The following is a 19,107-nucleotide window of genomic DNA, read 5'->3' as shown; positions in this document are numbered from 1 at the left end:
ATTTCAGGGTCCTGGGATCAAGGCCCAAGTCAGACCCTGCTCTCAGCAGGGAGTCTGCTTGCAGATTTTCTCTCTCCCTCTACCCCTCCCTCTGCTCTCTCTCTCTAAAATAAATAAATAAATCTTTTTAAAAAATCAGATATTCTCCATCCCCACTTAATTGCTCTATTTTTAAATTAAAAACTAATTTTTGAGCATTTTATTGGAGAATTCGACAAACATGAGAAATACTGCCTATCAACACGAGGTTCTGGACATACGGAGAGAATATACAGCCTATTTCTGTATTCTAAGTGGTCAACCCCAGAAAGATAGTGCTTGTGCATATAACTAAGGGATCTTTGAGGAGCTTGAAACATGCTTTGGAAGTAGACATAAAAGTTATTATGATGCAGTTTAATAAGTATAAAAATAGAAGCATAGAGTATGTGGAGAAGTGGGAAGAGACGAGATAAGCGACAATATAAGAAAGGCATCTTGAGAAGACATTCTTTCTCTTTTGAAAAAGATTTTATTAATTTATTTGAGAGAAAGCATGAATGGGGGTAGGGGCAGAGGGACAAGCAGACTCCCCTCTGAGTGCAGAGTCCAATATGAGCCTTGACAGCAGGGTTTGGAGGGGCCCGATCCCAGGACCATGGGATCACGACCCAAGCGGAAGTCAGAAGCTTAACCCACTGAGCCACCCAGGCACCCCTCTGAGGACATTCTTTCAATGTAAATGAGTATTTCAATGATTGAAGGAGTAGGAGAAGAGCATTATGATATTTTATTTTAATTTGATAGCTAAGGAGAAAGTTTCTGCAAAAAAAATGTGTTTGTGGCGTCTTTTCTAAAGTTCATTTTTTTAAAGATTTTATTTATTTGAGAGAGAGAGAGATCATGAGCAGGGGGATGGGTAGAGGCAGAAGCAGACTCCCCACTGAGCAGGGAGCCCAACTCGGGGCTCAATCCCAGGGCCCTGGGATCATGACCTGAGCCAAAGGCAGACACTTAACCAACTGAGCCACGCAGGTGCCCTTTTTTGAGTGTATTTAATCTAGATGGTAAGAAAACATGATCTAAATCTACAATTCAGATATACTAAGCTTCCCATGTGCAGATTTAGACTCTTGCCCTACATCCTCCTTGAGGCCTATCACCAGAAAGCTTTCCAGTCAACAAACCTAAATAATAAATGGGTATTATATGGGAAATTTCACAGAAAGATGCTAACAGGTTTTCACTGAACCCCACACACCATTCCCAATTAGATCTCAGTGTTTCCTTGCTCAAATTTCTCTCTCCAGCTATTACCTCATAACTTTCCATTTCCAGTAATAATTTCTATCCTTTTTCTTTGCAAAATTTGGCCACAGAGAATTAAACCTTTGTTCCACAATCCCCATCATCTGGAATAGCCTTTCTCTATTTTCCTGTTTCATAACTAGCTATTGTAAAAAAAAAAAAAAAAATCACTTCTATTCAGTCTTTACTTCCTATGTCTCTCTTTCTTTTTGGAAAAATTTAACATTTTCTAATTGCTTTATTTTCTAGTAGTCCCACCCCTTTCCACCTGAAAGATCATCAAATATTTACATTATCAACCCACAAGTAATAGTACTAAGACTGAAAGGCATAGTTCAAATGGTTGAGCTTATTTCAAGGGATGGGGAATAAATAATCTGAAGACCAACTCATATAATAAGGAGAGAATTCTATTTTCAGATGTAGATTGTGTTGTCTTAGAGTTCAGAAACCCACTCCTATAACAATTGTCATTTCTTCTATTCTACTTGTGGAAAATGGGGATGATAATTTATCCAACAAAGCATTAGTGTTGCTAAGCATAATTGGCTGTAGCCTTGTGTAGAACAATGCAATAGTAGTAATAATAATAATAATAATAATAATGCTGACTTATATTAAGCTCTTTGTATTAGGCATTCTTTTTAAAACTTTACATATGTTAACTCATGTAATCATCCCAAATGCCTTATGAATTTGGTACTGTTATTATTCCTACATTACAAATAAGGAAATGAAAATAGAGTAAAGTTAAATGAATTGCCCATGGTTGTATAGCTGGTAAGTGATAGTGCAGGGATTCAAAGCCATTATCTCAATCCAGAGTTTGTGCTCTTACTTATTATTGTACATGTATCTCTAATATATTAGATCGTGTTGCTTTTTCTGTGTCTGGAACTTTGTTCAGTGTTGGGGATAAAACTGAGAACAAGCTACTCATGTGTCCTGCTCTTAGATTTTGATGTGGTGACAGACAAAAAGAGCACAAATAGCAAGGGGCAAAGAAAAAGAATACGTAAGCACATAGATGGTATTTAATTCTATGGGAATAGATCAGGGAAGATAGGGGACAGAGTAGAAAAGAAGAGGGCTCTCTAAATGAAACCTTAGATAATACCTATATTTCAGAGGCTGGGTGGAAGGGTTGCCAGCAGAGAATGTTGGGAAGGAAACAACCAGTGAGACAGGAGAAGACAGAAAAGAACATGTCAAACAAGCAAGCAAACAAAGAACAACTCTTGAAAGGATTTTAAAAGGAAGGGAGTCAAGAACTGCTAAGTAACTAGATAAGGTGAAAAAAATGTGCATCGGATTTAGCAATTGAAAAATTGCTGGTTATCTTAAAAAGGGTAGTTTCAATGGAGTTATAAAAGATGTCAGATGATCCAGTTAAATGGGAGGCCTTTATGTTTTAAGAAAGAGCAGAGAAAACAAAAGGACCAATGCCCTTGATAAAGAGCGCAAGTAGTGGACTTCCCTGTTATAAGAAGACATTCATTTCTCTCAAAGGGAGGGGGCAAGATACAATGCAAATGGATCTGTACGTTTGGTGGGAAACTAGGGGTACGTTTCTCATTAATTTTAATATCAATACAAAGTACTTTGGAAATCTTGTACCTAATTTAATTGATTCCACAATTTTATTTTTTCCATCTAGTTTTGTGCTTTTGTCAAAGAATAGTATCTATTTAAAATATTAACAATGTAACACACCATAAGTAAAAAAATTATAAAATGGGAGGATTATTATGACACTGACCCCTTAAGTTTATTTGCTTGATAATGTAAATGAATTTATACTCAAATTGTTAGTGTCTTCATGAAATCTACAATACTTAAACCTTCAGATTCTTTCTATTTTTGAAAGTTTGGTCTCTTAATTTGTTAATCTCTTAAATTTTTCTTGGATTCCTGATAATAAAAGTTCTAAAATCTAAAGACAAATTAGTATTGAAATTAATAATGTTTATAAAGCATTTCACTTGCCGCTTACTACTGAAAAGATAACCCCTCAAAAGGACATGTTGCTTTATATCTTTGCTTAGTTGTTCTGTACTATTACAAATGACTACTTCATTTTTTTTCCAAAGGGGACAAACCATTATACATGAAAAGCTTTTAATTTTTTTTTAAATTGTTAAGATGTATTTATTTCAGAGAGAGAGAGCATGCACATGCAAGCGGAGAGAGAGACAGAGGGAGAGAAACTTCAAGCAGACTCCCCGCTGAGTGTGGAGCCTGAGGTGGGGCTCAACGCAGGGCAGGGTTCAATCTCAGGACCCATGAGACCTTGACCTGAACCAAAACCAAGTCAGACACTTAACTGACTGAGCCACCCAGGCGCCCCTACATGAAAAGCTTTTAAAAGGAAAAGGGACTTGGCATCTAAAAATCAAGATAATTTACTATTATTCTTGATTTCTAAAGCCATTAAAAAATCCTGTTTGTTACTTAAACGTATTTGTTCTAAGTATTATAGTGATTCAGAAAAGAATTATTATTCAATTTTAATTATTTCTATATAGCTTAAAAACATGGACATTGTATCAAGTTACTTACATATGATATGTAAATAAACAAATTTAACATTCGAATATGGAAGTTTAGCTTGCACTGAGTCTCGAGTGTTTAAGACCAATCACCTGATGAAATAGCTTTAAAAAGCCAAGAGCTGGCAGAGCAACAAAAGGACGCCTGGAATAACATTTCCTCCACTCCACTCTACTCCACAGAAATCTGTCAATAAGAGGGAGCCAAGAAGCCAAAACAGATAATTTTGCTGTGGATCAGAATGGCATAGAAGGGATGGCATTGATTCAAGTCAGAGTGAAATCAAGGTCTGAAATCACCAAATAAAGGGTTATTTAAAAACAAACAAGCAAATGAAAAATAGGCAAACAGCAGTATCAGGCGAGAGATAATGGTTGTAGAACATGGGAGAATACTGAAGTGAGACTGAATCAGAAGGAACGTGAGGTAGAAAAAGAATGTCTATCAGTAATGTTAGATCAGATATCTGAAGAAGGAAAGGCAGAGCTGAAAGAAGGAAAAAGAAGTGGAGTAGGAAGGGGGGGAGGAGAGAAGGAGGCAGAAGAGGAAAAAGGAGAGAGGAGGAGGAGGAAGGAGAAGGAGGAAGAGGAGAAATACATATAGTAATGGCTAAGTAAAGCGCTATGCCTCTGGTGCAGAAGTCAGCATTGTTACTGCTCTTGACTGAATTCAGTTTAAAAGGCCCTAAGATTAGCAGAAGCCAGATGAATGTGCTCTGTCCAATTAATTGTATGTGCATTTGTTATTTAACGTTTATTATTTAACATTTACGTGTATAATTGACAAATGTACAGCAAATACTTTTCATGAAATTACTAATTTATCACTAAAGAATAGGTCACAAGGTGGATATAATGCTACATTTCTATTAAGGACCATGTATACTTGTACCATTTATTGGTACCCAAAGCCCTCATTTCTATGCCTTTCTCAAGACCGTGTTTTTGAAGTCGTTTCTCATCTTTTCTTCTGCATAAAAAAATGACCACATTTTATGGCCCATTAAAAATAATAGAATAAAACAAAACATAGTAAAGCCTTAATCATTTATAAATTGTAAGTTACTCTCCGAAGAATATTATTTACAAGAAGTATTTAAGCAATGAACAGGTGAGGGATGGCCTTACACCAAGGGAACACACATCTAATGATGAATCTTAGTTTGGATAAGAAGACCTCCCCTTTATACGATATTAGGAAATTATTGTCTGTTCTGTTTATAAAGGAATTGCTGTTGAGATCATTTTGCATTGTATGAATTGATTGAGGGAAATGCTGAATTTTATCCAGACACCTGGAAATGGGCAGAGACACCTGCTTCTCAAGAATATTTCAGTTGTGACTTTGGCCTGAGGATTTACCACAGTCTCACAAAGGAAATGCGGATGGGTTCCAAGTGACTTACTAATTATATTTCTCAAAGAAAGCCTGTACATAGAAGGTGTCCCAGCCTTTCCCTGGAGGGTGAAGTATGACATACTTGAGTGTTTTAGAAACCTTGGAGTTTATGTTTTTCCTGGAAGCTCTAGGCATTCCAATGTTAGTTTAATCTTACTTGAGTCAGTGCTTATCTCCAGTTACTCCTGAAGGAATGACACAACTATAATTAACCATATGCTCAATTTTTTCATGGCTTATATTTCTTTGCTTCCATTAGTGGTGAAACAAGATAAAGGCAGTTGTTGAGACATGTCTGAATTTATAAAATTTTCAGCTGAGTCTTAAGTTCAGGCAGAAACAAGCATCTTCAAAGGTTTTAAACCTGAAAACACACACACACACACACACACACACACACACACACACACACGTAAGATTAAGGGGGGGGAAAAAACACTGTCACCTAAAAGCTTCAAGCTGTTTCAATTTGCTTCAATACTCCCTTAGGGCAAATTGTTCCTTTTTTTTTTCTGGCAAACCCAAGTAAATAGTCCTGTTTGTTATGCAATGTAAAGCAAATACTGTCTTCTAACTTGGAAATATTTGAGGTACTCTGGTTCCAGGGAATTAAAACCACTTTGGGGATAATAGTGAATGCTTGTCTTTGTTAAAGATAGACTGCGTGACAGCAAACAAGTTTGCTTTTGGAAAGAAAAAAGTGTTTTAGTAAGTTGGTTAATGAGGACAAAAAAGAGTAATATAAAGCAATTCCCCCTTCAAACTCTTTGAATGGGTTGTGTCTCAAGAGCTATGAAGGTCTGAGATTAAATAGCCACATTCTTGAAAGATAGATTTATTGCAATACTTTGGGCACAAGGAGGGTCAAATTCAGGTGATCAAGCCTGGAGCAGTTGTATAGGTATTCATTGACTGAAACCACATCATTAATGGCTGCTTGGATTGGCATCTTCTCTCCATTATATATCTACTAGTTATTTTTGTACATAATAGGCTATTAATTTTGGTTTATTTATGTGATGCTTGCCATATTACTGAACTCTTAATAGTTTTTCAGCAGATTCTGTTTTCCAGGTATTTAGGCACACAAACTACATCCCCCCCCGCCCAGGCCCTTGTTTAAATCTGTAGACTATCATATAGACTTTGATTTTTTTTTCTTTTTTAGTTTTTAGTAAATTAGACTAGTAACAAATTGTTGAGCTTTTTACAAGCTAATGAATATAAGCACATAAAGATTCAGGGCAAAGTGTACAGATAAAAGCTATTGCTATAGTTTAGATGTGATCAGGGTTGACATTCCAAATATTTGGTAGCCTTTAGTGGGCCATCCCCAATCTGAATGAATATCAAAGAGCTCAGATTATGCCCTGGCCAGTACCCTCTACTGGTATATATCAGTCTTGGTATGTGACTTGTTAATGGCCTTACATAATCTGAGGAAATAAAAATGAAAGCCTATATCTGAAAGATATTTTAGACAGTCATTTTATTGTATTTCTAATGTGAAAATCAAAAATGTCTTCAAACCAGAAGGTGATAGTCTAATTTATTGTAAGCAATCTGCATTAAAATCTATTAAAATCAGTTCACCAGTTGAATAGTTAGAAAAGGGAAAATAACCCACACAGTTAATCATTTATAAAGCAATTTGGTAAAGTAGACTCAAGAGAAATTAGCAGGTATTTTAATTTCTTAGGTATCCTCACTCGCTAACAATTAAACCACATCCACTTTTGTCCACTGACATTGTATACTATGTCTAGTAACCCTGTGGCTGGACTCATAATAGAAATAGAAGTCCTTATCCAACTAGAACTTAAATTGTACCAATTTATTAATGCTTATTTTCATATTATTTTATACATTTCCTTCAAGAGAGCTCCAGATTTACTCTGATCATCCATAGACCATTTGCCCATTTAAAGTATCTATTAGTATTTTCAGAGTTGTGTAACCATAATGACCATCGATTTGACAATATTTTCCTCACCCCCTCCCACCCCCAGGAAAAGCTCCTATCAATTAGCAGGTACTTTTTATTCTCCTACCCCATGCTCCCTAACCAGACAACCTCTAATATATTTTATGCCTTTAAAGATTTCATGCGAAGGAAATTATAGAATAAGTGGTCTAATGTGACTGGCTTCTTTCACTTAGTATACTATTTTTGTGGTTCATCCATGTTTCAGCTTATATCAGTACATCATTCTTTTTTATTGCTAAAAAATATTCCATTGTATAGATGTACCACAATTCATTCATCCATTCAGCAGCTGGTTGATATTGGGCTATTTCTGCTTTTGGCTATGATGAATAAACTGCAATGAACATGTGTGTTCATGTGGATATACATTTTCATTTCTTTTGAGTATGGACCTACCAGTGGAATTGCTTTGTCAAGTGGTAATTATATATTTAAAATTCTGAAAAACTGCCAGACTGTTTTCCAAAGCAGCTGCACTATTTTATATTCCCACCAGCAACGTATGAGTGTTCCACTTGTTTGCTGAAACTTGTTATTATCTTTTTAAATTACAGTCATCATAATGGATGTGAAGCATGATTTTGATTTCCATTTCTGTGATGACTGATAATACCAAACACGTTTTATGTTTTACCAGCCATTTGTATACCCACATTAGTACCTGGGTTGAAAATTGAGCCTGCTTCTCTGTCTTTAGATCCTGCAGACAAAATTAACATGCTTTATACTACTAATATAATTTCAAACAACAAACCTTCTGATACTTCATGCCTTTAGTAAATAAGCCAATGAGTAAGAGAGTAGGATACTTTCAAGAGGAGAGGCCATTATGACACTTTGCAATTATAGCATATCCTTAAAATAAATATTATTTCCTGTTAATTTTGCTACAGGATTTAATCTGTGACTGTTGTTCCAGCCAGATGAATGGCAATGTTTTGTATTCGTAGCTCCCTCTCAAGAACATCTTCGTTGCCTTTCCCATTTTGTAAGCTCTTACCCTGAACACTGTAAAGACAAGAAGGAGCTATTGTCCTTCTTCTGTGGTAATGAGATGAAGGTGTGTTCTCTAAGAAATCCTCTGGGTAGCCGTCAGGGTAGTTGTTGGTGTCAGTGTGCCACGCTGGCAGGATCAATTTCCTTGTCCATTTCTGTGGAAATTAGAATCCAGGAAATTAACTATAGCCGTGGTTCTGAGTTATTTGCCTGCCTTGTATTTTTTAATGAACTGACCTCCTCTTCTTATTTCTACAAAAACGTGTCAGAACCTCATTCATGCTTAGCCAAACCGAATTCCTAGCTCAAAGGAGGATGGAGGGAAGGGACCTCTCTCACTTTTTTTAAAAAATAAGTACATGGAACGAAGAGGTAGTATTTTTACTTGGTTATGCATCACACTTTCAATATAATTATTTTGCTGAGGTAAAAAGTATGGAGTTGCAAAAATAGCACATTTATTTATTTATTTATTTATTTATTTATTTATTTTAATTATGCTCATTTTACATTCTTGAGTTCCAAAGGAAGCTTAATTATGTTTAATATTTTAAGGCTAGTTGACCGGATAGATAGGCGTTTTACTTTGATTTTGAAGGTACATAATTATCTGCCAGGACAAATAACTCAAAGTTCTTATTCTACCTGTTTAACTGATTCAGGAAGCTTAATGTTCAAACATAAACACACACACACACACACACACACACACATGACCCCACATTGTGTGAAATAATCATAAAAATGATATGAATGTCTTAATGTTATCTCAACTAAGATATTTTTCATGATTTTTAATTTTACATATGTCTTTAATTGGCTATTCATTAATGACAAGTACAATTTATACAGAGAATTCGGTATCTTTTTGAGAAAGTGAATTACTGAAATACTTTAAAATGTAGCACCAGATTATAATTAAGTGTACTGTCAGGTTGTCATTTATTACAAAAATAAGATAAAAGAGATTGTACCTGGACAATGAGGTGTATTATGTACTCTAGTAGACCTGGACCTATGTCAACCATGGAAAAGGAGAGTCTGCTTCATCTCAGTAGTGATAAAAAAGTATTTTTTCCTGATGGGGCAGGGAAAAGGTGGCCATGAAGAATATCTGTCAAAGACAGTAGAGAGGGAAGATATAGAGTGAGGGTAGATGAATGATTCTGATGTACGTGGATGTTTTCACCTACGCCATTTCTCATTCTGTTTGTGCATGTTGAAAGAGCAGAATGCTGCTTACACCACTAATAGAGTTAGCTTCATTTCTAACATGTTTTGAAAGTGCAAAAAGTACAGTGGAATGGTTGATTTTTTAATTAATAATTGAAATACCGGGGCGCCGGGGTGGCACAGCGGTTAAGCGTCTGCCTTCGGCTCAGGGCGTGATCCTGGCGTTCTGGGATCGAGCCCCACATCAGGCTCCTCCGCTATGAGCCTGCTTCTTGCTCTCCCACTCCCCCTGCTTGTGTTCCCTCTCTCGCTGGCTGTCTCTGTCTAATAGAATAAATAAAATATTTAAAAAAAAATAATTGAAATACCTTTGACCATTTTCAATATCCCACCTACTCACCACAAGTAAGAATATGGTGTGATTCATATAAAAAGAGTTTAATGGATTTTATTGTGATTGTGTTTAATAATTTTTCCCCATCATCTCTGGCCTGTTTCCATACTAATCAGCCATATTAATTTCTTGTAAATTGTCTTGTTGAATGTGTAAGAGGAGGCCACTCATAGTAAATTACTGGTTATACAATTCACCTAGAGTCAGACAAGTTGAAACTACGGAGTCATTTGTTTGATTCTAGCTTTGTGTAGATTGAGAATTCGTGATAGGGGCTATAAACCCATCTCTAAATGATGGTGGTAAAGAATATAGACTTTTAGAAGCAGATGAACCTGTGTTAAAAATCTTACTTTAACTCTATGTGTCCTGTGATCATGGGTTTCAGTTTCCTTTTTAGGAAAAGAACAATGAAACAAACTTCAGAGTAGCTTTACAGATAAAGTGATGCATACAGAATAGTTAGCACAATTCCTAGCAGAAAGACAGTGCCCAATAAATCATAGCTAATAATTTTGTTGTTAGTGGATCTTTCTCTGTTGTGTGTAGAAAAAAAAAATGACAGAGCTTCGTCACATTAAAGAAATCTAGTTCAAAAGACTTTAATATTGTTTTGCTCTCCCACTAAGTTCTATTGACCATCAAACTAAGTATTTACCCATCTTAAACCTGAAAATAACGCTTTTTATCTACCTAATTTTAGAAGAGCTGAATATTTCCTTTAGGAGATTTTTTGAGAGAAATTCAGTAGAAAAGCTCTGCTTGTTATAATGTTAATTTCTTAGCATGACTGCCGAAGCTATATATATCCTTCCTGAAATTAAACGTGCTAAGAGTAATAACTCTGAGGAAAACAGACAACACAAAGGAAAGACTATAATAATTTAGTTATACTAAAAAAGGACTCAAAGCACCTTTGAAAAATAACACAGCTATCTTGTGTTATCCTAGTAATTGGGAGCACAATTTAAGAAATAATTACTCATGTTTTTCACATTGTCACTTTTATGTACTGGAATCTGTGTACTACCATTTATCTTTTCTGACAACACTTAAAGCTTATGTTAGCTGGTAATTAATTTCATTTTCTTTTACTTTTATACCACATTAGTTGAATAGAATCAAAGAACTTACTACAGTAACTTATTAAAACATTCTCTACCATTGTTTAATAGTTGGAAATGTGGTGTTGGATTTGGCATTTCAATACTGTTATAGTTTTTGATGTATTTACTTTTCCTTGATGTCTTCAGATATAGTATCAAGATAAAATTCATTATGCTTATACCTCAATGGGAACCTCTACATATGACTTTCAAAAACATCTGTAAATTATTGCACAGTGGCTACTTTTTGAAAATTAATGATTAAGATATGAAAAAAGAGACACCATTTTCTTAAATAAAAATCAGTTGTTTAATTGAGATTTTTTTTCTTGAGGGGGTGGTGAGAAGATTCAGACTTTAATGACATCATTTTGCAAAAACTGCTCTTGTGACAAATAAACCAGTTCATAGCTCAGTTTTGCTGTGTGTAGTCAGCTATCAATTGTAGGCATCAAAATTATTATGTTTTCATTCTGGAGAGTTTGGGAAGAAATGATTGCTAAAATAACTTATAGATATATGAATATAGATGAAATGCCTTTTCTGTTCAGAGCTCTGTCTTTTGTAGATAAAAGTGTACATTTGTTCTTTTCTTTCCCCCCTCAGATGTGGGTTCTGTTGAAGGACTTGCTTATCACAGGGCTTGGGATACCCTGTACTGGACCAGCTCCACTACCTCATCCATCACCAGACATACAGTGGACCAGACGCGACCAGGAGCATTTGACAGGGAAGCAGTCATTGCCATGTCAGAGGATGACCACCCACATGTATTAGCCCTGGATGAATGCCAAAAGTAAGAAACAGTGAATTGTTATTTCTTCATTAGAAGTCAAAGATTATCAAAGTTATATTAATTTTTAAAAGAATTAACTTTTAAGACACAGGTGTTCTTTGAAGTTCTCCTTTCCTGATTCATAAAACTATTTTTTAAAAAGAACATTGTAAACATGAGTAATTAGGATCCAGACTTGTGAAATGCTAGGTATCAACTCCATGAAAATTCCAGCAAAAGAAAATTTAAATGATGACAGGGAAAATAGAAACAATACTGCTCTGGAAAAGGTATATGAAGTAAACATTAATGCATAGATGATTAAAATGATAAATCTTAAAAAAAACCCTGTTAACATGTATTGAAAACTAAAAGATGTTTCTATAATCTAATTAAGTAATTTTAACAACTGGGGATCTTTCCAATTGAAATACAGAAAAAACAACAATAACTCTTTGTGTGCAGCTGTATTTTCAAAAGACTGGACAATAGTCTAAATAGTCCACATGTGTTTGGTGGTTTATTGTGCAGGCATTTATAATAATACTTACAAAGAATTCATGACAAGAAGAAATGCTCAGGCCATGGTATAGAGTGAATAAAAAAACAAAGCAAATTAGAAAAAAACTCATGTTTGGGATGGATGCCATAAGGAAGCAATTGTATGAAAAAAGGAGAACAAAGCTTGGGTTATGTAGAAAAAAGATATTTATGAAGTTCTACTTTCATACAATATTATAAGAATATTTGTTAACTACTGGACAGTCCTTTTGTTCTTAAATTAATCAAATAAACAACAATCAGACAAATCTGGCTTTCACCAAGGAGAAATGGGAGAGCTCTTTTTAGATGTGGCAAAGAAAAAATGAAGAATAAAAAACAATTGTTGGTAAACACTGACCCTAACCACTTGAAAGAAGAAAGGACTATAAATTAGTCAATGTGTGAATAACTAAATCTGGACACTCATATAGAGCTCGAAAAGAGATTAGATGTAATTCAGTTAACACCTTGATCTTATAAATGAAGACTCGGAAGGTTGAGAGAAAGTTGATTCCTCACACAGCTTTGGCGTGTTAGTTGAGATGGACACAGGCCTTCCGACGCCTGGGCAGAGCCAGTTCTGCTCACGCCGCTGACCTATCACAATACAGCTTGTTGTTCAAGCAACTGCATTGATCTTAACTGTTCGGCAGCAGAATCTTAGCACAGTAATAAGTGTTCTGCAGTTAATCAAAGGAATTTCTAAGACAATTTTGAAATAAACATAAGGGAGATAACTGACAATATTATGTATAATTAGTTTTAATCGATAAGTGCTTTATCCTGTATTTACTACAGAGCTAAAGTTACACTTCCATCTTACATCTAGTGAACTGTAAATTAGAATTAAACACACGAAAATGTTTTAATTGAAAAATTACATATAACTAAAATTTAAAGTTTAAAAATATTTTGTTATTATACATACCAATGACACTTTCAAATCACTTTTGAAAATGTATGTCAGTTGGTTAACAGAAATTTTTAAATAAAATCTGAAATTCTAGGTAAAAACTATTTGAGTTCAAAACTTGGTTTAGTTACTATAATTTTAATTACTCAAGTTCTCTGGCTTCCGTTTTCTTATTCATGAAATGAGAGGTGAAATTAAAGGAACACTAATACCTTCAGAAATTCTGTAACTCTAAAACCAATAATTTAGGAAAATATATTATATGCATAAGTTTTAAAATGTTTTAACTAGTTTTCTTTCAAAAGTCACACTGAGTGGATAAAACTACTGTGTAATTTAAGAAAGTGGAATGCCATTTTTCTTTGCAAATTTACTCATTCATAGGACAAAATACTTTTGACACTTGCTCACTAAGAGCACTTTCATGTTCCATAGGATAGATAAAAAGACTATGAAGCATTTTAACAAAGAGCACAGTTGACCCAGCTCTTCTCAATTGGTGAGGGTTATATTTTAAACTAGCAAATAGAAAGATTTTTATTGTGACTTGAATATTGTTAGTAATAAGTGTTTGCATAATACTAAAAAACCACATGTTAAAAATTTTGTTGGTTGTAATTCTACATGACCTTTAAATTATTATACATAGGAATGGTATATACAATCTTGCTATAAATAGGAAATATTATTTCAAATAGTTTTTTTTGTCAACATATATTAAGCATATTATTTCAAATATGTAGAATAGCCTGCCTCTCAGCCTCTCCTCTTTCTCCCTTCTTCCTTTCCTCCTTTTTCTTTTCTTCCTTCTTTCCTTCCTTCCTTCCTTCCTTCTTTCCTTCCTTCCTTCTTTCCTTCCTTCCTTCTTTCCTTCCTTCCTTCCTTCCTTCCTTCCTTCCTTCCTTCCTTCCTTCCTTCCTTCTTTCCTTCCTTCCTTCCTTCTTTCCTTCCTTCCTTCCTTCCTTCCTTCCTTCCTTCCTTCCTTCCTTCCTTCATTTTTCCTCCCCTCCCTGTTTCCCTCCCTCCCTCCTTCTTTCCTTCCTTCCTTCCCTCCTTTGTTCCATTCTAAGCAGCAGCAACCAGTCTTCAAATAAACTCTTAGGGACAGTCCTATAGATAAAAGAAGAGAAAGGAGAGCTGTTTTGGTAAAAATACGGATTAGAAACTGAAACTCTACAGATTCTCTTTTTCCAGTGACTTGTAAAGGCTTCCCCAAAGAACAGGTTGACAGACACTGGTTTCATCTGTAAGTAACAGAGAACACTTTTAGGGAGTTGAGACAACCTCTGGAATTCCAAAAGCAACATTGTCATTTATTAAAAAAAAAAAAAAATCACACTGCCAAAGAGAGAAGAGAAGAGAAGAGAAGAGAAGAGAAGAGAAGAGAAGAGAAGAGATTAAAGAAATATAGGCGTTTATTAGTTGTATTTCTCTAAAACATATGCAAAGGAGAATGGAGAATTTAAAAAACAAACCAGGAAAGAGAAGTAGATTGATATTTACTAATTAAAAAAAAGAAATAAAGCTAGGTTAAGAATGATGTCTAAAACAATTATACTCAGTTTGCTGAAACATGATATTAATAAGTTAGAATACATTTGCGACTTATAGAAAATTTAAGATAACTGTTTCTTTCATGATTACAATAAATTCTCACTATCCTTCAAACTGACTCAATTTAGTTTATTTGAGAGAATGTACAAGATAATTGTTTTTCAGAAATATTTCTAGGTTTTATTTAAGAAACTGAGAAAAATATGCATGCATCCATAATAAACATATCTCCACTCATTCCCTAGACTTCCTTAAAGGTCATAGAATATGAGACAAATAATTTTGCTTTTTTTTAAAACAGCTTAACATTGCCACGTTTCCACTGTTTCTGTTGTTAATGAAAATTTTAATTTATTATCACAATTTTCATTTTAATTAGCTTAATGTTTTGGACCAACTGGAATGAACAGCATCCAAGTATTATGAGATCTACCCTGACTGGGAAAAATGCTCAAGTGGTGGTCAGTACAGACATACTCACTCCAAATGGTCTCACTATTGACCACCGTGCAGAGAAGCTGTATTTCTCAGATGGCAGCCTAGGAAAAATTGAAAGATGTGAATATGATGGATCCCAGAGACATGTAAGTTAACTGAGAATTTCTTGATTATAGATTTAAGCAATTATACTTTTAAAAAAATATGCTTTGTACTTGCCTAAAATATGTGTATCAAGGGATTTCAAAATATATAATTGTTTGAACCAATCCAATTGAATATAAAGTAGAAAAGAAAACTGGATAATATTTTGAAAAATTTGTTCAAGTGCATTTGCTACCATAGAGACAGTCTAACTCTTACAAACTTTATTCTGGAGAAATAATAACTGAATTTTTCCTAACTATTAATTGAACTGGAATTGTTAGATTGATTTGCATAAGTTTCATTGTTAGTTATTTATAGTTTTTTAAATGTGAAATGAAATTGATTTGCTGCCCTTGGATAAAAGAACACTGGAAAAGAAGAAAATAATTCTCTGTCTGTGCTTGGGTTCTCAAAACAACTTAAAAAGCTTTGAAGAGAGAAGAATGAAAATTCTTTCAGGGTCATGTGTATTCTCTCTTTTTTCTGGGTTCCAAATAAAATGTTAACGGAGCAGTCTTTATGCTGCGCCTGTACAACCCTTACAGCAGGTATTTAAGGCCTATAGAATAATAAAAGTCCAGTGTCCACCACTTATCCTATGAGAACAGTAGTCCTTGGCAACTGAAAAAGCTCAGAGCTCAGGTGGTTAAGATCTGTGTGGTAACACGACTGGGGAAATCTTTACCCTTGCACTCCCAGCCCAGTGCATGCCAAGAGGACAAAAAAATCCTGAGGCTCTTCACTCCTCCACTGCATTTCCTAAAGGGCCACATGGTAAATATTTGAAGCCTTATGGACCATATTGTCTCTATCACAACTGCAATGACTTATAGTGTTAAAGGCAGACATAGGGAATATGTAAATGAATGGGTATGACAGTATTTCAGTAAAACTGGATTTACAGAAATAGGCAATCAACTAGGAGGCCCTAGTTTCTTAATGCCTAATCTATACCATTAAGCATAATGTTTAATTCAATTGAATATATGGCTATAAATATATTTATATTTATAGATATACACGTATGCATTATGTGTATGTGTGTATAAATATGCATTATATATTTATATATTATAAATATAGACATAGATAATTATCCCTGGGCAACTAATTGTATAGACACATATATGTATAAGTCTATATCTATATATAGAGGTATAGATATGTGTGTGTGTGTGTGAAAGAGAATGACAGAAACGGAGAGAGATAGTTTCTTGAAGAAAGAAGAAATACATAGGTTTACGTTCTAGCACAGATCCCTCATCTTATTATGGAGTGACTACCTTGAGTAGTACTGATACAGTACAGTTGAGTGCTTAAGGAACATGTGAATAATGAGCTAAGACCTGATGAGTTCAGTTTGTGTTAAAGGCAGTAAATGTGATGACAATCTTGGTCTGTCTTTTCCAATTAAAAGGCATGTGAAGTAATAAGCAAAATATAGAACGAACTCACACAACTTAATAGCAAAACAGAAACAAAAAACCTCAAAACAATCTGATTTAAACATGGGCAGAAGAATGGAATAAATATTTTTCCAAGTTTCCAATAAACATGTTTCCAATTCAAACAATATCCATTTTTCCAAAAAAGATATACAGATTGCCAACAGACACATGAAAAGATGTTCAATATTACTCATCAGGGAAACGTAAATCAAAACCACAATGAACGGGGCACCTGGGTGGCTCAGTTGGTTAAGCAGCTGCCTTGGGCTCAGGTCATGATCCCAGGGTCCTAGGATTGAGCCCCACATCGGGCTCCCTGCTCAGCGGGGAGTCTGCTTCTCCCTCTCACCCCCGCCCCCCCGCTCGTGCTCTCTCTCTCTCTATCCCTAAATAAATAAATAAATAAATAAATAAATAAATAAATAAATAAATAAATAAATATTGTAAAAAAAAACACACAATGAGGTATTACCTCTTACCTGTTAGAATGGCTAGTATCAAAAGGATAAGAAATAAGTGTTGGCAAGGATGTAGAGAAAAGGGAACACTGTGCACTAAGGGTGAAAATGTCAATTGGTGCAGCCACTATGGAAAACAGTATGGAGATTCCTCAAAAAATTAAAATCAGAAATACCATATTATCTAGCAATTCCACTTCTGAATATTTAAACCAAGAAAACAAAAATACAAATTTGAAAAGATATATCCACTCCTGTGATGATTGAAGTATTATTTATAATAGATGAGATGTGGAAGCAACCCAAGTGTCCATCAACAGCCAAATGAATAAAGAAAATATAGTATATTTATATAATGGAGTATTATTCAACCATAAAAAGAGTGATATTTTGCCATTTGTGACAATGTGGGTGGACCTTGAGGCATTCTGCTAAGTGAAATAAATCTGAAAAAGACAAATACCTTATGATCTCCCTTATATGTGGAATCATAAAAAACAAACAAGTAAACAAACAAAGCTCACAGATACAGAGAACACATTGGTGGTTACAAGAGGTGGTAGGAGTGAGAGAAATGGGTAAACTTTTTTTTTTCCTTAGCTTAAATAAATTAAATATTTTTTAACAAAATAAAATAATAGTTATTGGATGAAAATTAGCCATTATCAGTAAAAAATAATAGTAAGATAAAAATAAAGGCCAGTCATTTAATCTTCATAAATTTTAGTTTTCTAATATTCAAATTATCTACCTAACTTTCAAGGTTATTATGAGGATACAGTACAAAAGTATGTGCCCAAGAATATAGCAAAGAAACTCTAAATGAAGCTATTGGATAATGCTTTTAAAATGGCAGTCAGGAAAATCATTGTCCTGGATGTGGTATTACTTTCTACTAGGGACTGATACAGAAAATGCTTCCATAGTGCCTTATAACAATTCTTTATCCACTTCAATTTATTTTTTTTTATATACCTTCTTTGCTTTTACCCCCACAGAATATTCTTATGTATGGTAATTATAGCTACTCTAAGTGGTTCAGTCATCATCTGTATTATAACTTTAAAGATTTCTTTTGACACTTAAAAAATATGTGCCTAGTTAAGATTTCAACTCTCCATTTCTCATCCCTGTCTAAACCAGGATACTTTCTGGCTGGCTATAGTGAACAATATTGTATTGTATATTTGAAGTTGCTGAAAGAGTAGATTTTAAATATTCTCACCAGCACCACCACCACACACACACAAATTCTAACTATGTGAGGTTATGGATTTATTAACTAACCTTATTGTGGTAATCGTTTTGCAATATAAACAATTTCAAATAATCATTTATATATTTTAAGCTTACATATGTTATATGTCAAGTATATTTCAATAAAATTTGGGGAAAAAGATTTCTGTCCTGTAGAGATGCAAATGTTGAGAGGAGAACATTAGTTTAAAGGCTATGGTTTATCCCCACACAGGACACTAACCAATTTTGTCTCAAACTTAGAATTACATATTTACATTCCTCTATTTTATCATAAAAAAAAATCTGATTTGGCCCCAAAGCTGGGAAAGTATTTCAAAATTTATTACATTTTTACATCCATCTAGATTTATTTACCTTTATCTTTATTGTAAAGGAGCAAATGAGTGTTCAGCTCATCTGGTTTTTAATAAATATGCATCTGGATAGTTGGATTATGAAGACATAGGACTATATAATACAACAAATAGTTCAAGGTTATATAATCTCTAGTAGCTTCTACTCCATTTGTCTTTGAAAAAAAAAAAAAAAGAAATTCTGTAGAGTTCTGTTTTAACCAACAACGATTTTTTTTTTAATAAAAAGCACACTGAATACCGCAGAGATTTTTCTGTTACCTAAAGACATAGGATAGAGCAAATGTGTTAGCTATTGACTATAAATACAATCAAATCTTGACATAA

General features: G+C 34.2%; 1 protein-coding gene across 1 annotated transcript in view; it reads left to right on the top strand.

Annotated features, from left to right (window-relative positions):
* LRP1B (LDL receptor related protein 1B) overlaps window positions 1-19,107 on the top strand; it is a 576,984-nt gene that overhangs the window by 240,996 nt on the left and 316,881 nt on the right. Inside the window, 2 exon segments of the mRNA XM_087859483.1 lie at window positions 11,498-11,687; window positions 15,056-15,260. Coding sequence (XP_087715609.1) covers window positions 11,498-11,687; window positions 15,056-15,260 — 395 coding nt within the window.

The sequence above is a fragment of the Ursus americanus genome, chromosome 1, assembly GCF_024610735.1.
Source record: "Ursus americanus isolate L20-20 chromosome 1, mUrsAme1.1.p, whole genome shotgun sequence".
In the NCBI taxonomy this organism is placed as follows: Eukaryota; Metazoa; Chordata; class Mammalia; order Carnivora; family Ursidae; genus Ursus; species Ursus americanus.
This window is presented reverse-complemented; position numbering and strand designations above follow the sequence as displayed.